The sequence below is a fragment of the Lithobates pipiens genome, unplaced genomic scaffold (genome assembly GCF_037356315.1).
Source record: "Lithobates pipiens isolate NorthernLeopardFrog02 unplaced genomic scaffold, aLitPip1_a1.2 Scaffold_10, whole genome shotgun sequence".
In the NCBI taxonomy this organism is placed as follows: domain Eukaryota; kingdom Metazoa; phylum Chordata; class Amphibia; order Anura; family Ranidae; genus Lithobates; species Lithobates pipiens.
The window spans coordinates 58,185,994-58,213,278 of record NW_027507686.1 but is presented as its reverse complement, the minus strand read 5'-3'; the positions used below and the strand labels follow the sequence as shown (position 1 = coordinate 58,213,278).

General features: G+C 43.9%; 1 protein-coding gene across 2 annotated transcripts in view; it reads left to right on the top strand.

Annotated features, from left to right (window-relative positions):
• The window catches only part of LOC143930856 (receptor-interacting serine/threonine-protein kinase 2-like), an 89,287-nt gene that overhangs the window by 28,063 nt on the left and 33,939 nt on the right, over positions 1 to 27,285 (top strand). For both annotated transcript variants that reach the window (XM_077455504.1, XM_077455496.1), the window contains 5 exons: positions 3,900 to 4,053; positions 11,620 to 11,775; positions 12,149 to 12,273; positions 15,032 to 15,081; positions 24,000 to 24,170. In XM_077455504.1, coding sequence (XP_077311630.1) covers positions 3,900 to 4,053; positions 11,620 to 11,775; positions 12,149 to 12,273; positions 15,032 to 15,081; positions 24,000 to 24,170 — 656 coding nt within the window. The remainder of the gene's footprint in view (positions 1 to 3,899; positions 4,054 to 11,619; positions 11,776 to 12,148; positions 12,274 to 15,031; positions 15,082 to 23,999; positions 24,171 to 27,285) is intronic.

Here is a 27,285-nt window from a genome sequence, read left to right as displayed (position 1 = left end):
CCCCAATGTCACGTTTAATAGAAACAAAAAACATATATAACTGTTTGCTGGCTGTTGTCATATTGCTTGTGGGCATGTGAAGATGTGAAGCATTTATTTCCAGCATAGGGTGCAGCTGAGCGGCCTGTTCTTGCGCATGCGCAGTAATGCGCCGTAGCGGCGCTGTAAAGTATACAGGTTGCCATAACAGTGGGCAGCATCATCGAAAGTGCCTGCCACACTGTTATGGCAACCTAGCCCAATGACTCCTGGGAAATGATGACACACATCTCCCAGGAGCAGTAGCGAGCGGAAGCGCAGAGGGAAGTGACGTAAGGAGCCGAGCTGAGGAAGGGGAAGATTTCAAGGGACCACATAGCAACAGGCAAGAAAAGGTAGGTAAGTAAAAAAAAAAAAAACTCCAAATGTTTTTTTTTATATTATTTCCTGCAGAGTAATGATTTTTTTTTTTTTTTTATGGGTGGATCTCCCCTTTAAGAATACATATAGTACTTTTTTTTATCAGAGTTTAGTGTCACATTTTTTTCATTAACTTTTTTATTAAACTTTTTATAGTAGAAAATACAAACATCGTATACAGGGCTTCAAGTAGTACAAGCCAAGCACACTTGGGGGGTTATTTACTAAAGGTAACTCCACTTTGCACTGCAAGTGCACTTGGAAGTAAAGTCGCTGTAGATCCGAAGGGGGACATGCAAGGAAAATAAAATACAGCATTTTAGCTTGCACATGATTGGATGATAAAATCAGCAGAGCTTCCCCTCATTTCACATCTATCCCTTAGGCTGCTTTCACACTGGGGCGGGAGCAGCGTCGGCGGTAAAGCGGCGCTTTACCGTCGTTTTAGCGGCGGTGTGCGGGCGCTAGCGGGGTGGTTTTAACCCCCGCTAGCGGCCGAAAAGGGGTTAAACCCGCCCGCAAAGCGCCGCTGCAGCGGCGCTTTGCCGGCGGTATTGCCACGGTGTCCCATTGATTTCAATGGGACCGAGCGGTATAGGAGCGGTGAATACACCGCTCCTTCACCGCTGCAAAGATGCGGCTAGCAGGACTTTTTTCACCGTCCTGCCAGCGCATCGCTCCAGTGTGAAAGCCCTCCGGCTTTCACACTGGAGTTAAAGGGGCCGGTTTTTTTCAGGCGCTACATAGGCGCTATTTTTAGCACTGAATACCGCCCCAGTGTGAAAGCAGCCTTAGATTTAGAGCGACTGCACTTCCAAGTGCACTTGTAGTGCAAAGTGGATTTACCTTTCGTAAATAACCCCCAAAGTTGCAATTGAAGAACAATTAAAATATTCAAATGAGATACAGGTCCAGATCACATACAGTAAAACCTTGGATTGCGAGCATAATTCGATTCGGAAACATGCTTATAATCCAAAGCACTTGTATATCAAAGCAAATTTCCCCATAAGAAATAATGGAAACTCAGATGATTCGTTCCACAACCATTTATTCATAACTCTTTCAGTTTAAAGTTCATATAAAAGTTTCATAGCAATGTGATGAGGTAGTGTAACCATAAAATATCCATCCACAAATGGAAGCCTCCACAAGGGGACTAGAAGCAAAACCCAGCAGGAGCTACAGAGTATAAAAGAGAAGAGAGGCGCCTTTAAGTGTAGCAATGTTGTTACATTTAATCAGAGGCGTAACTAGAAACCTCAGGGCCCCGGTGCAAGAAATCAGGAAGGGCCCCCCCCCGAAAAGCATGATTTTGATACTATATTTTTTTTCCACTGTACAACAAAGTAAAACATTTCTGTGCAGCCTGTGTCCCGAGTGGAACTTGTGTCACCAGTGCAGTGGTGGCCGTGGAGAGGGGTGGTGGTACTGGAGGTGGGTGGCGGTGGTGGTACTGGAGGGGGATGGTGGTCCTGGAGAGGGGTGGTGGTGGTACTGGAGGTGGGTGGTAGTGGTACTGGAGGGAATAGTGGTCCCGGAGAGGGGTGGTGGTGGTACTGGAGGGGGATGGTGGTCCTGGAGAGGGGTGGCGGTGGTACTGGAGGTGGGTGGCGGTGGGACTGGAGGTGGGTGGCAGTGGTGGTACTGAAGGGGGGGTGGTGGTACTGGAGAGGGGTGGCGGTCCTGGAGAGGGGTGGCGGTACTGGAGAGGGGTGGCGGTGGTACTGGAGGTGGGTGGCGATGGTACTGGAGCGGCATGGTGGTTCTGGAGGTGGGTGGTGGTACTGGAGAGGCATGGTGGTCCTGGAGAGGGGTGGCGGTACTGGAGAGGGGTGGCGGTGGTACTGGAGGTGGGTGGCAATGGTACTGGAGCGGCATGGTGGTTCTGGAGGTGGGTGGTGGTACTAGAGAGGCATGGTGGTCCTGGAGAGGGGTGGCGGTGGTACTGGAGGTGGGTGGCATGGTGGTGGTACTGGAGAGGGGGTGGCGGTGGTACTGGAGGTGGGTGGCACGGGGGTGGTGGTACTGGAGGAGGGGTGGCGGTGGTACTGGACATCAGGATCCCCAGATACCCCCCCTTACTTTAGGGTCCCTAGACAGTCACCCCCCTTAAAGAGGTTTCTCTGTACCTTGCTGGACTCTGCTGTGCACCTTGGCCCCCAGCAGATCTCTGTACCCCCCCCCCCCCCCCCACCTGGGGGGAGGCAGCGATCAGCAGCTCTATGATGTTGATGGACGGCGGGATCTTCCTGAGTCTACACACACACACTGGAGAGGGGTCAGCATGGCTGTGAGTGGAGAGCGTGTCTCATGTAAACAGCAGCACAGAGACACCGGGACTTGGGAGTGAAGTTTCGTCCGCTCTCGCAAAGCACACAGCTGATCCTGCTCCCCCTTCGGCCCCCCCCTCCCCTCCTCTCCTCTCTCCTGTGTTCTCTGCGGGAAATGTGAGCTTGTTCGCTTCACACCTGAATGCCCGCAGAGAGCAGAGAACACACGAGAGAGGAGGGGAGGGGGGGGGCGAAGGGGGAGCAGGATCAGCTGTGTGCTTTGCGAGAGCGGACGAAACTTCACTCCCAAGTCCCGGTGTCTCTGTGCTGCTGTTTACATGAGACACGCTCTCCACTCACAGCCCTGTGGATAGCAACCACGCCGGGGCCCCCCCACAGTGATGGAATTCCAGGGCCCAGTCGCAACTGCGACTGTTGCGACCCTGATAATTCCGCCACTGCATTTAATGAAGGTACAACATTTAGCAACTCACATGGTTGATGATTAAAAGAGGCACATCCTAAGTATGCAGGCATCCAGGGTAAAGCTGTCCACATAGCCCATCCTCCACACCGCCGGCTCTCCCTGCTTGCTAAATGTTGCTAAATGATGTACCTTCATTAAATGTAACCATATTGTTACACTTAGAGGCGCCTCTTCTCTTTTATACCCAGTTGTGTGACATGACGTTACTTGTATATCAAGACATCGCTTGTATATTATTATTATCATTATTATTATACACAATTTATATAGCGCCATCAGTTTACTCAGCGATTTACAATATATAAGGGGGACAACACAATTACAGTACAATACAAAAGGTACAGGAGGGCCCTGCTCGTAGAGCTTACATTCTAAAGGGAGGGGGTGGTACAAAAGGTAATAGCTGCAGAGAATGATTTGATGGGGGTGGTATGGGGGTGTATATCAAAATTTATAAAAAAAAAAGTTATAAATATAAAATATTAAAAATGTAAATATGAAATATAAATAAAATATCCTTTTTTATATTTATAAAAAAAAAGCCAAGTTACTCTCAAACCAGGGTTTCACTGTATAAAGAAAGAACCCCAGAACGAGATTCCAGCATTTGCAAGGTAGGTAAGGTTATAATTCAGTGGAGTGTTTATTTACCATGTAATAAAGAGGTGCCAGTCAATCAGTTTGTGTGCATTCACTAATATATACCATGTAATCAATAAAATACACTCTCTCCCTTTCAGGTCCCGACAAGCGGTCCAGAACCATATTGAATATATCAGCAGGATAAAATCAGAGCACGTGACACAAATGGTGGGGATCTATCGGACACCAAACATGTTGGGTATTGTGACACAATGGATGCCAAATGGATCCCTGCACTCTCTTATTTACCAGGTGTGTCATAGTCATTTGTACCATGAAGAATGCTTCAGGATAATTTCACATGGACTGTCTGTGTTTCCGACAGACCTGATCGGAAGCTCCATGCAAGTTTATGGGCCTGTGAATGTAAACGGATGTGCGTCCCTTTACATCCGTTTACATCTCCAGGTCTGTCCAAGTCCAGAAAACAATAAAATAGAATGGGACGGTGCCTGATGTAAACAGAGGCTTTGGTTTTCATCCAACCAATCATAGATCCAGAATGGGTCCACAGAGGTCCGCTGTCAAAGTGCGGACAAAAGCTGAACGGCACGGATGTCACAAAAGCAACATCTGTCCTGTTCTGTTCTTATTAGCAGATCTTCCATGTGCAGAGAAAGCAAAGAGCCTTAAAGTGGAACTTTAGGTAGAAAATTAAGTTCCGCTAGATAACTTTATGTTGGCCCCAGTAACGGCTGGTACTCAAAATATTTGTGGGTGGCGCAAATAATTTTTCAATCTCAATCAATTGCAGCCACTGTGCCCATCAAACGCTACCACTGTGTCCATCAGACGCTACCACTGTGTCCATCAGACGCTACTACTGTGCCCATCAAACACTAGCACTGTGCCATCAAAAGCTGACACTGTGCCCATCAAATGCAGCCACTGTGCCAATAATTGCAGCCACTATGCACATCAAATGCTGCCATTGTGCCCAAACCCTGCCACTGTGCCAATCAAACACAGCCACTGTGCCCATCAAAAGCTGCCACTGTGCCATCATATGCTGGCACTGTGCCCATCATATACAGCCAGTGTGCCCATCAAATGCTGCCAGTGTGCCCATCATATGCTGCCAGTGTGCCCATCAAATGCGGGCAGCGTGGCCATCATATGCTGCCAGTGTCCCTCCTGGGACACCCCGCTTTCTGTGCCCCGAGCCCAGCCTTTTTTAAAGCCTATTAGAGCCTCTTGCTCTAATCAGGTGCTTCAAAAAATACCACCCCCCTTCCACCCCTGCCATAGGAGTCCATGCATCCAGCGTCCTGAAAGGGGCCGGGAGCATGGATAGGGAGGAGGAGCAGCAGGGATGGGGGGGGGGCGGCGCCCGTGCGAACTGAGGGGCGAACTGAGCAGGAAGTAGGAGCGGGCACCTGTCAACACCGAGTACCCCTTCCCCAAAAGGTGCCAAATGTGGCAGTGGATGGGTGGAGGAGGCAGATAAGCAGAGCCTCCCCTTTTGGGTGGAGCTTCGCCTTAACCACTTACGGACTGCCTGCCACAGTTTTATGCCGGCGGTTTAAAGGAGGATATCATTGTTATGGTAGCAGCTACCTGCCATAAACCCGACATCCCCTTCTTCAGTGGGCGGTCCGCTACAAGATAAAAGTGGCCTCTGCGTCGAATTCGCCGCAAGATCACATTAATCGGCGGTGGGAGAGGGGCCCATCAGCAGCGGCAATCGCATCCTGTCATTACATGTGAATGGAAATGAGTGTCTTTTTGACCCCAGATCTCATATTTAAGAGGTCCTGTCATGCTTTGTTCTATTACAAGGGATGTTTACATAATAGGAATAGAATGTGACAATTTTTTTTGTGTGTGTCTATGAGAATGTTTGACCATTCTTCCAGAAGTGCATTTGTGAGGTCAGGAACTGACGTTGGACGAGAAGGCCTGGCTCGCAGTCTCTGCTCTAATTTGTCCCACAGGTGTTCTATCGAGTTGGGATGAGGACTCTGTGCAGGCCAGTCAAGTTCCTCCACCCCAGACTCGCTCATCCATGTCTTTATGGATCTTGCTTTGTGCAGGAGATCAGATCATTTGGTGGAGGGGGGATTATGGTGTGGGGTTGTTTTTCAGGGGTTGGGCTTGGCCCCTTAGTTCAAGTGAAAGGAAACTCTAAGGGCGTCAGCATACCAAGAAATTTTGGACAATTTCATGCTCCCGACTTTGTCGGAACAGTTTGGGGATGGCCCCTTCCTGTTCCAACATGACTGCGCACCAGTGCACAAAGCAAGGTCCATAAAGACATGGATGAGCGAGTTTGGGGTTGGAGGAACATGAATAGCCTGCACAGAGTCCTGACCTCAACCCGACAGAACACCTTTGGGATGAATTAGGGCGGAGACTGAGGCAGGCCTTTTCATTCACATCAGTGCCTGACCTCACAAATGCAATTCTGGAAGAATGGTCAAACATTCCCATAGACACACTCCTAAACCTTGTGGACAGCCTCCCCAGAAGAGTTGAAGGTGTTATAGCTGCATAGAGTGGACCAACTCAATATTGAAGCCTACGGACTAAGACTGGGATGCCATTAAAGTTCATGTGCGTGTAAAGGCAGGTGTCCCAATACATTTGACAACACAGTGTATGTCAGCATATATTCAATATTATTTCCAGGCCTATACGGTTATAAATACATGGTGTCTGTCTAGCAGGAATGTTGTGGGAGTTTCCTTCATTTACGACTATAAGTCACTGTCATATATTACCATTAGAGACTGTAAATTCCAAGCAAATAGCTACATGTTTAAATATAAAAGTGAAATGTCTTGTGTGCCAAAGGATTTGTCATTCTCTTCAGCTGCTTTTATGATTCATACACCTCTGACAGTGACAGGTGACAGTGACAGGTGACAGTGACAGGTGACATAATTGGGAAAGTGACACCACTTTCTCTGTTAGCCACAGCCTGTTGATTGGATGGTGAATGAACAACAGCCCTCATGTTGCTCTCTTCTTCATCTGTGCATTCAGAAGAGCCTCACTGTTTCCCATTTCCAAAATGAAAAAGTTTGTAAACCTCAGACATGAAATATGAACAAAGCATATCCCTCTATACATATCTCACTTAAGAACACAATGGGGGTTATTTACGAAAGGCAAATCCACTTTGCACTGAAAGTGATCTTGGAAGTGCAGTCGCTCTAAATCTAAGGGGTAGATCTGAACTAAGGGGAAGCTCTGCTGATTTTATTATCCAATTATGTGCAAGCTAAAATCCTGTTTTTTATTTTCCCTGCATGTCCCCCTTCTACAGTGACTGCACTTCCAGGTGCACTTTCAGTGCAAAGTGGATTTTCCTTTAGTAAATAACCCCCTAAGTGAAATTTCGACTTACTGCTTCGTTCCTCTGCTATCGTCACTTCTGACAAGTTTTCCTGACACCAAGAGAAAAAAAAAGGTGCCAGGGGAGGGTCCTCCAGCTGATTGACAGCCTCAGCTCTGTTCCTGTGAGCTGTGTGGAGGGGGGGAGGGGAAGTGAGTCTCTTCCCTCCAATCAGCTCTCAGAGATCTCCTCACTGAGCTCTGCAAAGTGTAATTGTTATCTCTCTGCCCCCTTTTTTCTGAACTCTCAGAGAAGCTTATGAATTCAGAACTTTGAATTGACGTAGAGAATAGACAACAGCAAATAAACTGGTACAACCTACGTAGGAGGATTTGTTTCATCTCTGTTTCACCTGAGGCCAGTCACTTTACTGGGTACTGTATATGTAAGGGTTTGCAACTACTTTAAGCTGCCCATAGATGGGTTGAAATTTGGCTGGTTCAGCAGGAAGCAGCTGCTGGGGTTTGTCTAATGCTGTTAGGAGTATCTATTATTGCTGGGGGAATGTATTATTGCTGGGGATCAATTGTTGCTGTGGTGGGTTTAATGCTACTAGGAGGATCTATTATTGCTGGGAGATCTATTGTTTCTGGGGTGGGTCTAATGCTGCTAGGAGTATCTATTATTGATGGGGCTCTATTGTTGCTGTGGTGGGTTTAATGCTGCTAGGAGTATCTATTATTGCTGGGGGATCTATTGTTTCTGGGGTGGGTCTAATGCTGCTAGGAGTATCTATTATTGCTGGGGGATCTATTGTTTCTGGGGTGGGTCTAATGCTGCTAGGAGTATCTATTATTGCTGGGGGATCTATTGTTTCTGGGGTGGGTCTAATGCTGCTAGAAGTATCTATTATTGCTGTGGATCTATTGTTGCTGGGGTGGGTCTAATGCTGCTAGGATTATCTATTATTGCGGGGGGAATGTATTATTGCTGGGGATCAATTTTTCTAGGGTGGGTCTAATGCTGCTAGGAGTATCTATTATTGCTGTGGATCTATTGTTGTTGGGGTTGGTCTAATGCTGCTAGGAGTATCTATTATTGCTGTGGATCTATTGTTGTTGGGGTTGGTCTAATGCTGCTAGGATTATCTATTATTTCTGGGGGATCTATTGCTGTTGGGGTGGGTCTAATGCTGCTGGGAGTATCTATTATTGCTCTGGGATCTATTGTTGCTGGGATGGGTCTAATACTGCTAGGAGTATCTATTATTGCTGGGGATCTATTGTTGCTGGGGTGGGTCTAATGCTGCTAGGAGTATCTATTATTGCTGTGGGATCTATTGTTGCTGGGGTGGGTCTAATGCTGCTAGGGGTATCTATTATTGCCGGGGATCTATTGTTGCTGGGGAGGGTTCTATTGCTGCATAGGATCTTTTTTACTGCTTTTCTTGCTAGCATTAACAAATACCATGCAAATGACTTTACAAAGCACCACAAAATAATACTTGGTTCTATAGTCTTTAAAATGGTTGGTACTGGGAGGTGGGTAAGGGTGGAACCAAGGGACGGTGCTCGGGGGTGGGTAGGGGTCGGGGGCAAGTAGTGACTCAGAAAGGGGGAGTTACTGTACCTATTCTCATCATCATCTCCATCTAGTGGTTATAATGTGGTATTTTCCTGATTCACTCTATTCTGTATGAATGAATAACATTTAACCTGGAGAGGAAATAGCCCAATAACATTCATGTTTGATGCACAGAGTTTCACAGGACATAAAAGCTTTGAAACTGTTTTATAAAGACATCCCTAACTAAATGAGGGGAAAACAGAAGTATTTTGTTCCCCAAAATCAATATCTTTGATGTTTTAGCTAAATTTTGTATGTCATTAAAATTACAATAAAATATGTCCTTTCTATTTGAGGTACGTGGAAAGAAGTAGAAATTCCCTGATCTCAGCACCTGTAAACTGTAAATGTCAAAAAAGTCTGAGCTTCTGTATAACTGCCAAATATATGAGAGCAAAATCTGATGATGTCACCCAAGCCTCCACTCCTATACGGAAATACAATCAGAGCTACTACTAACCTCATCAGAATGTGAATAGTACTGCATACAAAGTATACAACACATAGGAAAAACCTTAAACGTTTTTTTTGTATTAGGAATGGCAAAACCTTCAGACGTCAATATTACATCTAATTATAGAGAAATATGTTTTCTTGGGTGTAGCCTAGTAAGCAGGTGATGAAGGTAAAGTCTAGTGTGGTCACTGTTAGAGGTAAAGTCCCTTACCTAAGTACATTATGATGTAATAATATTAATCACTTCCTAGGGGGGTATAGGGGGCATGCGCACATGCCCACCGCGGAGCGTGCCTTGCGGCCGCGATTTCCGCCAGCCACCCAAGATCGCTAGTTACTGAGCAGGACCGTGGATCTGTGTGTGTAAACAAAATACCCCCATCGCAACAATAGACCCCCAGCAGCAACAACAGATCCCTCACAGCCTACTTTAGGTGACCCTCCAGTTGCCAGCAGCAATAGATCTCCCCAGCAACAATAGATCTCCCCAGTAACAATAGACCCCCCAGCAACAATAGACCCCCCAGCAACAATAGACCCCCCCAGCAACTATAGATCTCCCGAGCAACAATAGATTCCCCAGCAACAATAGATCCCCCAGCAACAATAGACACCCCCAGCAACAATGGATCCCCCAAGCAACAATAGATTCCCCCCAGTAACAATACACATCCCCAGCAACAATAGATCTCCCCAGCAACAATAGACCCCCCAGCAACAATGGATCCCCCAAGCAACAATAGATTCCCCCCAGTAACAATACACACCCCCAGCAACAATAGAATCCCCCCAGTAACAATAGATCCCCCAGCAACAATAGATCTTCCCAGCAACAATAGATCCCCCAGCAACAATGGATCCCCCAAGCAACAATAGAATCCCCCCAGTAACAATAGAATCCCCCAGTAACAATAGACACTCCCAGTAACAATAGATCCCCCGGCAACATTGGACCACCCCCAACAAAATACCCCCCAGCAACAATACACCCCTGGCAGCAGCAGATCTCCCCGCAGCCAGCAGCAATCGGACCCTCCCTCAACAGTGGATACCTCCCAGCAACAAATGACCCCTCCCCTAGCAACAATATATCCCCCACCACCAAAATAGACTTCCCTAGCAACAATAGACCCCCCCCCCCCCATCCCCCTGAAAAATTAGATCCCTTCCAAAAAACAGCATTTTAGCCTGCACATGATTGGATGATAAAATCAGCAGAGCTTCCCCTCATTTCAGACCACCCCTTAGATTTACAGCTACTGCATTTCCAAGTGCACTTGTAGTGCAAATTGGATTTGCCTTTCATAAATAACCCTCATTGCATCTCTCTGTCTCTTCATGTGGAGAAGAAGAAAAAAGTGTGTGTGTAAAAAAAGAAAAAAAAAATGTATTAAATAAAAAAAAAGGTTTGATCCAGGTCACTGGCAGGGTTAATGTTTGGGTCAAGGTCGAGGTCAAAGGTCAGGGTCAGTATTTCTTTTTTTTTTTCAGACAGGATTTTTTAATCTTTTTATTAGTGTCAATGGGGGTTATTTACGAAAGGCAACTCCACTTTTCACTATAAGTGCACTTGGAAGTGCAGTCGCTGTAGATCTGAGGGGGACATGCAAGGAAAATAAAAAACAGCATTTTAGCTTGCACATGATTTAATGATAAAATCAGCAGAGCTTCCCCTCATTTCAGATCTACCCCTCAGATTTGCAGTGACTGCACTTCCAAGTGCACTTTCAGTGCAAAGTGGATTTGCCTTTCGTAAATAACCCCCATAGTGTGTTAGGTAGGATAAAAAAAAGCAAAAATGCGCACTATTGTTTTTGGGCTGTACTGCGGGTTCAAACAACTACTAATATACACATATGTGGTATCGCTGTGATCGTCAGCAGCAGGAAAAATTTATTTGGGTTGTTCTTTGGTGGAAGGTTATGGTTGTAGCAAGAAATATACAATTTAAAAAAATGTTTTGTTTTTTTTACAATATTTTTTTTCAATTTTGGGCCAGTTTTCCTTCGATAATGAACAAAAATCAGGAGATTTCCATTACCAAATGAAAGCCCAATTTGTCCTGAAAAATATGGTATAATCCACCTGGATGTACAAAGTATACCGGGGGTTATTTATGAAAGGCAAATCCACTTTGCACTGCAAGTGCACTTGGCAGTGCAGTCGCTCTAAATCTAAGGGGTAGATCTGAAATGAGGGGAAGCTCTGCTGATTTTATCATCCAATCATGTGCAAGCTAAAATTTTCTTTTTTATTTTCCTTGCATGTCCCCCTCAGATCTGCAGTGACTGCACTTCCAAGTGCACTTTCAGTGCAAAGTGGATTTTCCTTTAGTATATAACCCCCCACCGGTTTTACTAACACAGTCAAAGTTGCAAAATTGTGCTTAGGCATTAAGATTTGTTTTAAAAAATTCTTCCATTTCTGGAGGGTTAAATGTTTGTTTTGTCTGGTTACAGCGTGATTTGTATCCCGTGCTTCCACTGAGTCTATGTATCAGGATCCTGAGAGATGTTGCTGAGGGTTTGACTTTCTTACACCACCTTCACCCTTCTATAGCGCACCAGCGCCTGAAGCCCTGCAATATTCTTTTGGATGACCGGTACCATGTAAAGGTAAGACAGATGGAGTAGAAATTTCTGTTTAAAAGATTCATAGACAGTAATAAAGATGTTTGGAAGTTTTAAAGAGGAAGTAAACCCTGATGGATTTACTTCCTCTTTGATTCCCTGCAAAGGCAAAGCATAATGGACTGCTATGCATCGCATAGTAGCCCATTATGTGTCACTTACCTATATATATATATATATAGAGAGAGAGAGAGAGATATAGATATATATCTATCTATCTATCTCTCTCTCTCTCTCTCTCTCTCTCTCTCTAGATATAGATATATATATATATATATATGTATAGATAGATATATAGAGATGTAGAGATATATAGATTATCATAGATAGATAGATATTTATTTTTTTATTTTTTTAGCTTTCAGATGTCCAAGCACTGGACTTACCAAAGCTTTCGATTTCTGAAAATAAAACACACAGAGTCTATATGTCACCTCAACGGCTACAGGGTCATGAACCAACAACAGCAGATGATATGTACAGGTTCGTTTTTTTTCTGTGGAATTTCCCCATCCGTTACCAATGCTGTAAATAGATTTTACCAGCCAATGTGATCATACTGTATTTTGTTCTGGTTAGGAGATTTTACACCAGCAGATCTGACCTTCCAGCCATAGTGTCTGGTCAATAACTCTAAACAGGAGCAGCCGCTACCCCTACAGGAGCCGCTTGGTAATCTGGGTTCTCTGTTCTGCACCTCGACTCCAAGAATAATTTCAACCCCTCTGACACACCTGGTTGAGTGAAAGTTACTGCACCCCCCTATTGGAACACAAGGTTCAATGCCTTTAACTCAACATAATTACTATGCCAAAGTATCTAAGAATAGAATTTTGTATCACTAGACTGGAATTAACTCAAGAGTCAGCAGTAAACAGTGCATATAAGTATTGACTGCAATGTGAATAATAATAGTATAGCTCAGGGGTGTCCAAACTTTTTTCAAAGAGGGCCAGATTTGATGAAGTGAACATGCGTGAGGGCCAACCATTTTGCTGACATTCTTTGAACCATTAAAATTTGGTCTAAGTGTGTTCGTCCGAGCACTAATACACTGCCCAACAAGAATTCTCTCTCCTTTGTGGCTGTTTGTGGTGAAGAGATGAGCTTGGGCATGTTATTTGTGTGTGTGTGTGTGTATATATATATATATATATATATATATATATATATATATATATATATATATATATATATATATATATATATATATATATATATATATATATATAATATAATCTTTTGTGGTCCCAACGAATCCCTGAGCGCTGCTCAGGACTTAGGATGAGCTCAGGCGTGTTATTTGGATATACCGTATTTATAGGCATATAACACGCACCTTCACTTTAAGAGGGAAGTTTAACCTCCCTGGCGGTACGATTATTTTGGATTTTAGGTGCTAAAAGCGGTACCATTATTTTGCATGAAAATTTGGCGTTTTATATTGTAGTCCTGCAATTCTTAGGAATAACTCTCTTAAATCTGTCCAAACCAGAGTCTAGCAGACATCCCGGGTATGATAAAGTTTGAAAAATTAAATCATAAATTATAATATAATAAATAATTATAAATAATTGTACCAAATAATAATATAACAATAATAAAAATTATTCAATAATGTAATCAAATCAAAAACACTGAAATTTGCTCAGTTGCAGAATTGTCACTGTCATTACTTTTCAGTATTTGATGACGGATCTCCCCACAAATCGCTATCGCTCAATTCTGCGAGTGATTCTAATTTATTATCGCTGTTTTCTAGCTGGTCTAAAATCATTTTTGATGTACAGTGACAGTTTTGGTTGCTATGGGCAATCTCCAGTTTCCAGGCATAAAGAACAGTTTTTATTACATAAAACTGCATGCAGGACACTGGGCAGACCACTAGGGACAACGGGGATGTGAAATATTTACATACAGCAATGTAATCTGTAAGATTACATTATACTGTATGTTTACTGTTTGTTTCACTTTTTGAATTTGGCGCCGATCTCCGTGCCCGTGCGTCGCAACGCTCGCAGGGCACGGAGATCGGCAATGTAATGCATCGAGCGAGACACGGCTCGCTCGTACAGCGGGGAGACAACGCTGGATCCGAGGGAGAAGGTAAGTAAACCTCCTCCTGGATCCAGCGATGCAGTCCCCGAGTCTGACTCGGGGATACCGCTCTTGGTATAAAAAATCCACCCCGAGTCAGACTCGGGAATACCGCCAGGGGGGTTAAGGAAAAAAATTAATTAAATAAAGAACTGTGAAGCAAAATAAGGGTCAGTGCCCATCAATGCAGCTGAATCAGTGCCCAACTGCAGCTTCACCATTGCCATTAAAGCAGTCTCTGAATGCAGCCTCACCATTGACATCAATGCAGCCTCACCATTGACATCAATGCAGCCTAACATTTGCCATGAATGCAGCCTTACCATTGCAATCAATGCAGCATCATCATTGCCCTGAATGTATCCTCACCATTGCCATGAATGCAGCCTCACCATTTCTATCGGTGCAGCCTCACATGTGCCATGAATGCAGCCTCACATGTGTCATGAATGCAGCCTCACATGTGCCATGAATGCATCCTCACATGTGCCATGAATGCAGCCTGACCATTGCCATGAATGCAGCCTCACCATTGCCATAAAATGCAGCCTCACCATTGCGATCAGTGCAGTCTGATCGATGCCCATCTGCAGCCTCGGAGGGGAAAAGGAGGGCCTCTTTAATACAAAGTCCCACCTCCTATGATAGAACAGTCGTTCAATGGCAGCCCAGGAGACAAGATTTCCTATTACAGACACCACAAAGTAAGCAGGAGATAAGCAGATAAATACGGTATATATCCAAATTACCGGGGATTAAACCGGAACACAGGCCGCAATTGGCCCGTGGGCCAGACTTTGGACCTGCCTGCTATAGCTGGTCTGGAGTGCACTCTAGGAAAATGACTAAGATATAATACAATGTCCCCTGAGAAGTACCTCTTATCATAGGCAATAAGTAAAGGCCCCTGTGTAGCAGCTGTAAAGGGGGCAGTCGTTGTTCCTAACTCTGTAGTCAGCTAGCATTGGGGCCCAACTGTACCATTGGTGCCAGTCACGCCTGCAGATAATAAGACGACTACAGAAATCACGTGGCAGAGATAAATTATGCCCAAATTGTAACATACAACAAGAATAAGATCTGAAAATGCAGATTTATATACATTTCCAAAAAGGTGGTTAAATATATATATTTTTGTCTTTAGCTTTGGGATCTGTGCGCATGAACTTGTGAGCAGAAAATGTCCATTCCAAGGTAAGGACTTGGTGACTTTATTTTAAATGTAAAAATGTCAATCTGCAGTTACTAGCAACAACTAATCACATTTCACGTACCATTAGTGGCCTTTAGTGATGGACGAACTTCCAACGGGACGTTTCGCGGACGCGGACCGCGAACGCGGCCGATAGTTCGCGAACCATAGCGTTCGCGGCAGGCCCCATTGACTTCAATGGGAGGCGAACTTTGCAAACCTACAGGTCAAATTTGCAGCCACAAAATAATTACTAGCTGTGCAAACATAGTCCCACCACATGGCCAATGACATAACACATGTATGAGGTGAATCTGGGATCGACAACTACAAGCATTCTTTTTTTATATGTGAAATTCTGACAATTCAGGACTGTGGAGCGCATGAAGGCAATGGAGGAGAGGGAAGGTCAGGGTAGGCAAAGAAGAGGGTGCAGGAGATGATCACCAGCAGCGTGACATACAGCAATGACACCAGCACCGTGATATACAGCACTGACACCAGCACCATGATATACAGCACTGACATCAGCAGCGTGACATACAGCAATGACACCTGCACCGTGATAGAGTGATCTGACACCAGCTGCGTGATAGAGAGCACTGACATCAGCAACGTGACATAAAGCAATGACACCTGTACCGTGATAGAGTGATCTGACACCAGCACCGTGATAGAGAGCACTGACATCAGCAGCGTGACATACAGCATTGACACCTGCACCGTGATAGAGTGATCTGACACCAGCACCGTGATAGAGAAGCACTGACATCAGCAGCGTGACATAAAGCACTGACACCAGCACCGTGATATACAGCACTGACACCAGCACCGTGATATACAGCACTGACACCTACACCGTAAGCGGCCCCAGGAGGAAGTCAGCATAGCACAGGGATGGTGGGAGCCCTTCATAATGAGCATAGCACAGGGATGGTGGGAGCCCCTCATAATATGCACAGCAGAGGTACAGCCCCAGGAGGAAGTCAGCACAGCACATGGATGGTAGGAGTGCCTCATAATGAGCATAGCACAGGGATGGTGGGAGCCCCTCATAATATGCACAGCAGAGGTACAACCCCAGGAGGAAGTCAGCACAGCACAGGGATGGTGGGAGCCCCTCATAATAAGCAGCCCCAGGAGGAAGTCAGCACAGCACAGGGATGGTGGGAGCCCCTCATAATAAGCAGCCCCAGGAGGAAGTCAGCATAGCACAGGGATGGTGGGAGCCCCTCATAATAAGCAGCCCCAGGAGGAAGTCAGCACATCACAGGGATGGTGAACTTTACAAACCTACAGGTCATATTTGCAGCCACAAAATAATTACTAGCTGTGCACACATAGTCCCACCACATGGCCAATGATATAACACATGTATGAGGTGAATCTGGGATCGACAACTACAAGCATTCTTTTATTATATGTGAAATTCTGACAATTCAGGACTCTTGAGACAATGGAGGCGAGGGAAGGTCAGGGTAGGCAAAGAAGAGGGTGCAGGAGATGATCACCAGCACCAGCACCATGATATAGAGCACTGACACCTGCACCGTGATCGAGTGATCTGACACCAGCACCGTGATAGAGAGCACTGACATCAGCAGCGTGACATAAAGCACTGACACCAGCACCGTGATATACCAGTCCTTAAGGATTAGCAGACTGTACCTCACTCAACCCTATATACTGTAGTACCCTAGACCTTACCAGTCCTTATTAGGACCTTTGTGGAACAAGTAGGTTGTGAATGATTAGCAGACTGTACCTCAGTCCCTATACTGATAAAGGACTACTGCAGCAGAAGGGCAGCAGTCAAGTATACCGTATTTGCCGGCGTATAAAACGACTGGGCGTATAAGACGACCCCCTATTTTTCAAGTGAAAACATAGGTTTTGGGCAATACTCGCGGTATAAGACTACCCCCCTTCTGAGGCAACGCCATTTAAAAAAAACATTAGAACGATTAAAAAATACAAAGCAAGAATGCCAACTACTCATCCGCCATGCTGTGTTATGTCATAAAGTAAATCAAACAATAATAAAACAAACAGAGATCTATTGAATGCCACAACTCTGGAAAGTAGAATTTTTCACTAACCAAACCTATACCACTTTTGGGTTACTTTCTATGGGAATTGTCCACCAAAATGCATTTAATAACCCCCCTGTCATATGTCCCAGATTTACCTGTCCCTCTTGGGTGCCTGGGACTTCAAAGGAAAACAGCAGGATGTATAGTAGTAGGAGATCAGTGAATGGATTTACCCAGGGAAGTATGGTGAGCGGTGTATTATTTTAATGAATACCACGCCTGCTTGGATTGGCAGAGGCTGTAGCATCACCAGCCCTTGCCTCTCTCTCTCTCTCACTACTCTATGTAGCCTGCTTGGATTGGCAGAGGTTGCTACTCCAATCCAAGCAGGCTCTGTATTCATTAATAGAATACATTGCTCGCCGGGATTGGCTCAACGGCGTATACTGTTTGTATTTGAAGCCACATACAGTATTAGCAGACATTTGGGGGCTGACATCCATCGGGCAGCATTGTATACCTGTATACCCGGCGTATAAGACGACCCCCGATTTTTGGGCATTTTTTTTAAGTGTAAAAGGTAGTCTTATACGCCAGCAAATACAGTAATATTCTTTCTATATTTGGAAGAAAGAATATTATACGTGTACAAGCCTATTACCATACCAGTCCTGAAAAGAACCTTTGTGGACCTAATAGTAACAGCTACTGATTAAACTGACTGTCCCTCACTGCCTCACACACAGCTTCCTGACTGTCCCTATTTAAACTGACAAAACAGAGGCTGCTGGAACAATAACTTGAATAGCACTTTTGTGGGCCTAATAGTAACAGCTAATGATTAAACTGACTGTCCCTGCTGCACACAACATCCTGTCCCTTTCTCTACACTGACAAAAGACACTCAGGCTGCTGCAACAATCACTAGCACAGCACTGCCTCAAACCTATATCCTGAACTACACCTAACACCTATACCATGATACCAGTCCTAAAAGAACTTTTGTGGACCTAATAGCTAGCGATTTGGGTCACTGAAGTCTCTCCCTGCTCCACACGGCAACCTCTCCCTATAGTGACAGTAGAAAGAATGTAAAATGGCCGCCGGATCGGGTCTATTTATAAGTTAGGGGGAATGTCCAAGTGTCCATGTGCTGTAATGTTTCAATTGGCTGTCCTGTACCCCATGATGGATGTGTCATCATAGGTCAAAGTTATTTTACACAGTAAACACGGAAGTCCGCCGGGCGAACGGCGGCAATAGTCCCCCGATCGGGTGGACGGCGAACAGCTGAAATTCGCCGCGAAACGACCGCCGGGCGAACCGTTCGGCCATCCCTAGTGGCCTTCCCTGGTTTGCTAATACTGATCTTTTTATCATTTTTTAAAGATGTCTATTACTGGTTTTCTGGAAACCCTTGCAGAACTTTTAATTTTAAAAAATTCTGTCCCTACTCCAGTAGACATGCCAGTTGGCTTGCTCACCATAGGCTGAGCCTTTTCCAATCTAACCATACCAAAGTATTGACAATTCTGTAAAAATCCAGCTGTTCAGTTTCAATGCAAGTGATGATTACAATCTTGTATACACAAACAGATGTATATAAAATGGAACTCAAGGCACATTGGAGGCACACCCCACCCTGACCCCCAACTCTGGGGGCTGCCCTGGTTGTTATACTAACCTTTTCAAGGTTTTCGGACTGGTCAGGTAACACATAAGGGGCTGTTCAGATCTTCTCCAGTGTTAGGGCACTATGGCGATGCCCCCTCAGGTGGGTCCATGATGCCCCTGAGTATCATTCAACCTGGAAGACTGAGGGGATCAAGTGGCAAAATGTAGTTACTGCAGCAGATGTTTTTGGCCCTGGATGAGGTTTGGCAACTCTGTAAATTGGCAAGATGCCTAATGATCTAAAGCTGATCGTACACTCAGCGGATTTTAGCTGGCCTTGATGAACCATCCGAAATTAGTTTGTGAGTGGCCCTATCAGCACCCTCCTGTCTGCCTTTCATTTAAAGCTACCTGTACAATGCAATATCCAGCACTGCAGATTCATCCATCTATGCTGTATGACATGGATGGAGGAACCTGTGCTGCAGCTCAGTTTCAGGGTCTTGACAATCTTCTTATAGCCTAGGCCATCTTTATGTAGAGCAGCAATTTAAATTTTCAGATCCTCAGAGAGTTCTTTGCCATGAGGTGCCATGTTGAACGTCCAGTGACCAGTATGACACAGTGACAGCGATAACACCAAATTTAACACACCTGCTCCCCATTCACACCTGAGACCTTGTAAAACCAACAAGTCACATGACGCCAGGCAGGGAAAATGGCTAATTGGGCCCAATTGGGACATTTTCACTTAGGGGTGTACTCACTTTTTTTGCCAGTGGTTTAGACATTAATGGCTGTGTGTTGAGTTATTTTGAGGGGACAGCAAATGTACACTGTTATACAAGCTGTACACTCACTACTTTACATTGTAGCAAAGTGTAATTTCTTCAGTGTTGTCACATGAAAAGATATAATAAAATATTTACAAAAATGTGACGGGTGTACTGACTTTTGGGATATACTGTATATTACAGGAGCTAACATTTATCCCTAGAGAAAATGCACGTGCTGTACCCTGTACTGAAAGTTGCAGCGAGCCGCATTTTTTTTTTTTTTTATCATTGCACTAAATAAATGTGAAATAAAATGTTTCCTATGCTAGGAATGCTTTCTTGGCTCACTCTTACATTTGCTTCCATACTGCTCTCCTGTATTCTGTTTATATTTCCTGTTAAGTTAAACATTTTAGGAATGGAGCCAGCTGTAGTTGGGGTTATTGAGCGTGGTGGGAATGTTGCAGAACTAGTTGTGCAAGGTGCTTCTGTTACTGGAAATGTTTGGCTGGCATTACCATACAGCACAGAATACAATTGCTCTCCGTTGTACAATTTCCATTTTTATAGCCATTAACAAAGGAGGGCAAAACGCCAACCCAAATGAAACGCATTGGTTTAATATATTAATAGGTCTGTTTATAACAGGTGAAGAAAAGAAAAAAGATTACATGTTTCATCTTATATATGGGTTCCTTGAGTTGACTGTAGAGCAGTATTAGCGCAATGCATCAAAAATAATCGAGTACTGTCTATGATACTTTTTTTATTTGCACTAACATCCAAATTTTCAGGAAAAGCTTCAGGGATGTACCCCCTTTTTTTAACCAATGGGTGAAACCTCGTATCACACTATAAGCTACCGTAAACTAAAAACTGAGAACAGCTGTCTGCCCTTCCCCCACAATGTGAAAAAAATAATTATATATACTGTGCCACGCTACTAATACTCATCAATTAATAAAACCTGTGCTATAAAACAATATAAATACGTAACATAAAATAGTGTCTTGCAATAAAAAATAAATATCCTATAAAGTGCTCGTGCTCCGTGAATCACACACAGTCCATAATGATATAAAGCTGATAAACAAAGTCCATAAAAATAAAAATGAATATAAATAAAGTGATAAGGTGTCTTATCACTACATTGTTTTCACGAAACAATGTATCCAAACGAAATGTAAGCTCTAACGAGCAGGGCCCTCTAGTCCCTCCTGTATTGATTTGTATTGTAAGTGTTGTAAAGCGCTGTGCAAACTGTTGGCGTTATATAAATCCTGAAAAATAATAATAATATATCATTATTTTTTTTTTATACAAATAGAGCTTTCTTTTGGTGGTATTTGATCACTACTGGGTTTTTTATATTATATAAACGACTGAAGGTGTTGAAAAAAAAAAATATATATATATATATATATATATATATATATATATATAATTTTTTTTATTTATTTTTTTTTCATTTCTGCCTTAAAGCATATTCAATAAAAAAATATAAAAAATCGAATTTCTTCATGAATTTTGGCCAACATATTCTGCTCCGTCTTTGGTAAAAAAAAATCGCAATAAGTGTATATTGATTGGTTTGCATGAAAGTTATAGCGTCTACAAACTATGAGATATACAGTATCTCAGAAAAGTGAGTACACCCCTCACATTTTTGTAAATATTTTATTATTTCATGACTAAGCCTATTTCTGACATTTGGTGTTTGCGAATTAAAATCCCTATTTTTTGCTAGAAAATTACTTAGAACCCCCAAACATTTTATATATATATATATATATATATATATATATATATTTTTTTTTTTTTTTTTTTTTAAGCAGAGAATCTAGAGAATAAAATGGCGATTGTTGCAATATTTTATGTCACACAGTATTTGTGCAGCGGTGTTTTAAATGCAATTTTTTGGGGAAAGGGACATTTTCATGAATTAAAAAAAAAAAAAACAGTATAGTTATCCCAATTTTTTTGGTATAATATGAAAGATGATGTTAGGCTGAGTAAATAGATACCAAACATGTCACGCTTTATAATTGCACGCACTCGTGGAATAGCGATAAACGTTGGTACCTAAAAAAAAATCTCTTGTGGGTTTAACCAATCTTGTTTTTTTATACAATTCTCCTTTAAGGGGTGTGGGCCTTCCCTTTAGATTGTAAGCTCCATGAGCAAGGCCCTCCTATTTCTTCTGTATTGAACTGTGTTGTAATTTTACTGTCCCCCTTTATATTGTAAAGAGCCGCGCAAACTGTTGGTGCTATAAAAATCCTGTATTATGATAACAATAATGTGGACTACTTTTTTGACACTCTATACTTGCCCACCTACCTGTATTGTTTGCTCTTTAGTGTATTTTAAAGGGTTCACATGCAGGCACATGAATCCACTGGGGCACAAATCCTGATTTTTACAGCTTTCTATTTGATTTATACGGGGAAACTGTAAATGGATGACGTGAAACTTTTTTTGGTCAAAGTGAAAGAAAGTTGACAACATTTTATAAATACTTCAGGGTTACAAAGACAACAACTAGAAGAAGTATGTTTAGCTTGCACATGCTATGCATTGTTACCCCCCCCCCCCCCCTTCCTCTTCCAATACTTATCTGAGCCTGATCTTTCTCCAGTGCTATGCGCAGGAGCCTTAGCTCTTTTGGGTCTCTTTCTCCTCATTGACTGAGATATCAGTGGGAGCCATTGGCTCCTGCTGCTGTCAGTCTCAGCCAGTGAGCCAATGGGGGGGGCGAGCCACGACTCTGTGTGCAAGTGGACACCCAGAGCAGCGGCCTAGGAGTGTGCATGCTTGGGTGCCCCCGTTGCAAGCTACTTGCAATGGGGGCACTTGACAGGAGGGAGGGGCCAGGAGTGCTGGCGGGGGGACCCGAGAAGGGCAGGATAGGGGCTGCCTTGTGGGAAACCGCTACACAGAGCAGGTAAGTATGACATTTTTGTTATTAAAAAAAAAAATATTGCCTTTATATCACTTTAAATCAAGTTCAGTGGTCTGCATTATGGGTCTATAACAGGGATATGCAATTAGTGGACCTCCAGCTGTTGCAAAACTACAAGTCCCATCATGCCTCTGCCTCTGGGTGTCATGCTTGTGGCTATCAGAGTCTTGCTATGCCTCATGGGACTTGTAATTCTGCAACAGCTGGAGGTCCACTAATTGCATATCCTTGGTCTATAATATAATGTATGGTGGCTTATGTATATATATATATATATATATATATATATATATATATATATATATATATAGTAAAAAACTAATATAAACTAATAAAAAATCACCAGCTGAACACCATAACCAGGATACTGGGCACAAAGAAAACAAAAGAGGTAAAGTGCAGCGCTTGGCCACTAAGGCTCGGTTCACACAGGGGCGGCACGACTTGCAGCGCGACTCACAGACGCGACCTGCACACGACTTCAGCGGCGACTTGCAAAACGACTTCTGTATAGAAGTCAATGCAAGTCGCCTGAAGTCGCCCCAAAAGTAGTACAGGAACCTTTTTCTAAGTCGGAGCGACTTGAGTCGCTCCTATTAGAACGGTTCCATAGTACAGAACGGAGCGCGACTTGTCAGGCGGCTAAGTCGCCTGGACAAGTCGCTCCTGTGTGAACCGGCACTTAATGTGAATGTGGCCTAACAAATATAAATATTTATATTTGTTAGGCCACATTCACATTTAGTGGCCAAGCGCTGCACTTTATCTCTTTTATATACAAAAGAATACAACATTTGGGCTCCATGCACACTGGGCTTTAAAAAAGGCTGCATTTACAGGAGTTTTGCATTTTGCCCGTATAAGCAGATCAATGTTATCTTATTTGTCCATGGACGATTAGAGGCATATTTTTTTTACCCGACTAGAGTCACAGCTCTCTGTGTTCATTCAGACATGGAGCCGTGGCCTTTAAAGTGTTACTAAAACCAGCACTCTGCATTCACTATATTTTGTTTCCCACACAGAACATGGAAATGCAATTATTTTAGTAAATAGAAACTTCTAAATACCTTTTTTAATCAGCAGTATATAGCAGTCTTGTGACTTCTGTTAGTGTCTGGTTAAAGCTCATAGGCGTTTTCATTCTCCCATGATTGTCCTGTGAGGATGCAGGACCCCGACCCTCTGTCTAGGCAGTGCTGATTGCGTACTCTCCCAAGAAAAAAACCATGTGAGCATTGCAGTTTGTCCCCTAACCTCTGTAATATCCAGAGATGGTTTGGGGACTGTGGAAGAAGGGGAGGAACAGAGAAGACAGGATCAAGCCTTTTTTACACAATGCAGAGGATTTAGCCCTTAGGTTCCACAGTGAGTATAACAAGCCTGCTTTACTGCATATACAGACTGATTTTACTGTTGTGGGTTTAGTAACACTTGTGCATGGTGCTGTATGTAAGAAATAATACACTGTTAAAAAGCAATAAATTGCATATCCTGGTTCTTTTAATGCATTTGTGTATTTACTTTTGGAACAGACATGGACCCTTTGAAACGGGACACATTAGTAATGAGAGGTCACAGGCCCCAGCCGAGCATCGACATCATTTTAAAATGCAGCAATCTCCCACAAAGTCAACGCATGGATCTAAGTCGGATCATCAACCTGTGCTGGCATCAAGACCCCAACATGAGACCAACAGCTGCAAGTAGGTTTGGTATCTTTTTTCAGAATAACTCTGGATAACGTTAGTGCAGTAACCTATTTCAACGAATTGGAATTTATTCTAAAGTAGACGCCCAGTCAAATACAACTATAATTAAATCTGTTCCCACCTCCATTCTGACTACTAGATTGTCTATACTTACCTGTTTGGGGGGCACTCAGGTCCAGTACCCTGATCACCCCAGGGGCTGGCTTCAGTGAAGAGGAGAGATCACTGACAACAGCTGCAGAGCCTGTACAATAACGTCACCCACAGGCTTACTATGAGGTATACGTTGCCGACGATCCATCCTCTACACTGAAGCCGCCGCTGGGAGCCAATCATGTGTCCGGAATGCTCTCAGAATAGGTAAGTATAGACATCTTTCCTTTGCAGGGTAGTTATAATAGGCTTAGAATGGAGGTGGGAGCAGATTAAGGTATAGTAAGCATAGTTCCCAACTGTCCAAGATTTCGAGGGACGGTCCCTGATTTGGAGCAATGTCCCTCTGTCCCCCTGATTTGTCCCTCATTTTCGTCTGATCTTTATAGTTGTATATAAAATGCACTTTTTATCTTTCAAAAAGTGTTTCCCAGTGCTAAACCTTTCATCCAAATTCTAAATTGCTGCCTTTTTAAATTTTAAAAGCAGATATAAAGGAATAGGAGTGGTAAAAAAAAGTCCTTGTGGATTTAATTAACCTTTTTTTGGTTAATTCTCCCTTAAGGGTGTGTGTCAGGGGGCGTATCCTATGACTACATATGTTTGCAAGTATGCCTCATTCCCAATAAAAATGTTGGAAGGTATGTAGTATTTGAATGGACTTCCAATTTAACTCCTACAATGACAGTACAGTGAATGCTGATTGGTTACTATGCGTTACTGCACTTGGGAATCAGCACTTAAAGCAGAGTTCTAGGCTTTTTTTTGTTATTAAAAGTCAGCAGCTACAAAAAGTGTAGCTGCTGACTTTTAATAAACAGACACTCAGCTGTCCCACAGTCTAGCGATGCAGCCGCATGGAGTCTCCATCCTCTCTCCCTCTCCTCTCTCCCTCCTCTCTGTGGAACCTCCACTGAAACTTGACAGCTTGCGGATTCATTGCCGGGCGTGCACTGCACTCTCCGAGTGGAAGGCAATCTTCTGAGACCTATGACATGTCCCTGAAGATTGACGAGAGGGAGGGGCCACCTAGGGGGAGAGGAGGAGTCGCCTAGGCGGCCCGTAGATGGAAGCAGGAAGTGGGACAAGAAGTACCACTGAAAACTAGGCAGCCACTCCCCTCGCCCCCCCAAAAAAAAAATTACATGACAAATGTGGTATGTAAGGGGGCGAGGAGTGCTTAAAGAGGAAGTTCCACTTTTGGATGAAACTCCCCTTTAAAGTGTATTTCCATTTTTTCTGCCACTTTTGTAAAAAAAACACCTACTGCTTGGTATACATTTTATTTATATTATATACTGTATGTGTATATATTTCTAACATGTTCTCATTCACATAGCATAATATACAATAAATATTTAACAATGAAAGCTTACATTTTTTTAGATGCACTTTTATGGAAACTCCAAAATCTTAAATAGATTTGGGGAGTTGTGTTTGTCATAATTAACCCTGTCTGTACTGTGCTAGCAGATCTCAATATCAGTTGTAAATTAGATTTGAACACTGTCTGCCCTAGCAGAAGTTAAAGATTTAGAAGCTGTGTGTGTATGTTAACCACTTGGGATCCGCGCTATTGCCAAATGACGGCATTAGCGCAGACCTAGTTTTCCGGGACTACGTCTATTGACGTCGTCCCGTGCACGAGCGGCCTGCGCGCCCCCTGAGGGGCGCGCGCGGCGCACTCTGTGATCGGCGAGTCCATCAGACTCGCTTGATCACCGATCCGTGCAAGGGGTCGATCACGACCCCCTTATCACGTGATCAGCTGTCAGCCAATGACAGCTGATCATGTGATAGAATGGAGCCGGTAATCGGAAAAAAAAAAGAAAAAAAAAAGCCGATCACGGCCAGCAATACAAGCGACCACCTGCCCCCTGCCAGTGCCCACCTGCCCCCTGCAGTGCCATCCTGAATAAAAGTAAGTGCCCCCTGTCAGTGCCACCCAGCAGTGCCCATAGTGCCCACAGTGCCACCCACAGTGCCACCCACAGTGCCCACAATCTGCCTCAAAGGTGCTGCACCCCAGTGCCGCCCATCAGTGCCCAGCAGTGCCACCCATCAGTGCCCAGCAGTGCCGCCCATCAGTGCCCAGCAGTGCCACCTATCAGAGCCACCTATCAGTGCCACCTATCAGTGCCCATCAGTCCCATCTATCAGTGGTACCTATCAGTGCCCATCCGTGCCACCCATCCGTGCCACTTATCCGTGCCACCCATCCGTGCCATCTTATCTGTGCCCATCTTTGCCCATCAGTGCCGCCTTATCTGTGCCCATCGGTGCCGCCTTATCTGTGCCTATTAGTGCCGCCTTAACTATGCCTATCAGTGCCCACCAGTGCAGCCTATCAGTGCCCACCAATGCAGCCTATCAGTGCCCACCAATGCAGCCCATCAGTGCCCACCAATGCAGCCCATCAGTGCCCACCAATGCAGCCCATCAGGGCCCACCAATGCAGCCCATCAGTGCCCACCAATGCAGCCTATCAGTGCCGCCTAATCAGCGCACTTCAATGAAGGAGAAAAATGACCCGTTTGCAAAATTTTATAACAAACTATTAAAACATGATTTTTTATTTTTTTTTGCATCTTTTTTTGTTTGTTTAGCAAAAAATAAAACTCCGAGCTGTAACTAAATACCACCAAAAGAAAGCTCTATTTGTGGGAAAAAAATGATAAAAATTTCATTTGGGTACAGTGTTGTATGACCGCGCAATTGTCATTCAAAGTGCATCAGCGCTGAAAGCTGAAAATTGGTCTGGGACTGAGGGGGGTTTAAGTGCCCAGTAAGCAAGTGGTTAAAGGAGTTGTAAAGGCAGAAGGTTTTTTTTTTCTTAATGTGTTTTCTGAAAAACCTTTTGTGTGTAGCAGCCTCCCCAGCAGCCCTTAATTACTTACTAAGCCTCATCTCTCTCTAGTGATGTCCACGAGGGCCTTAGCCATCTGGCACTCTCCTC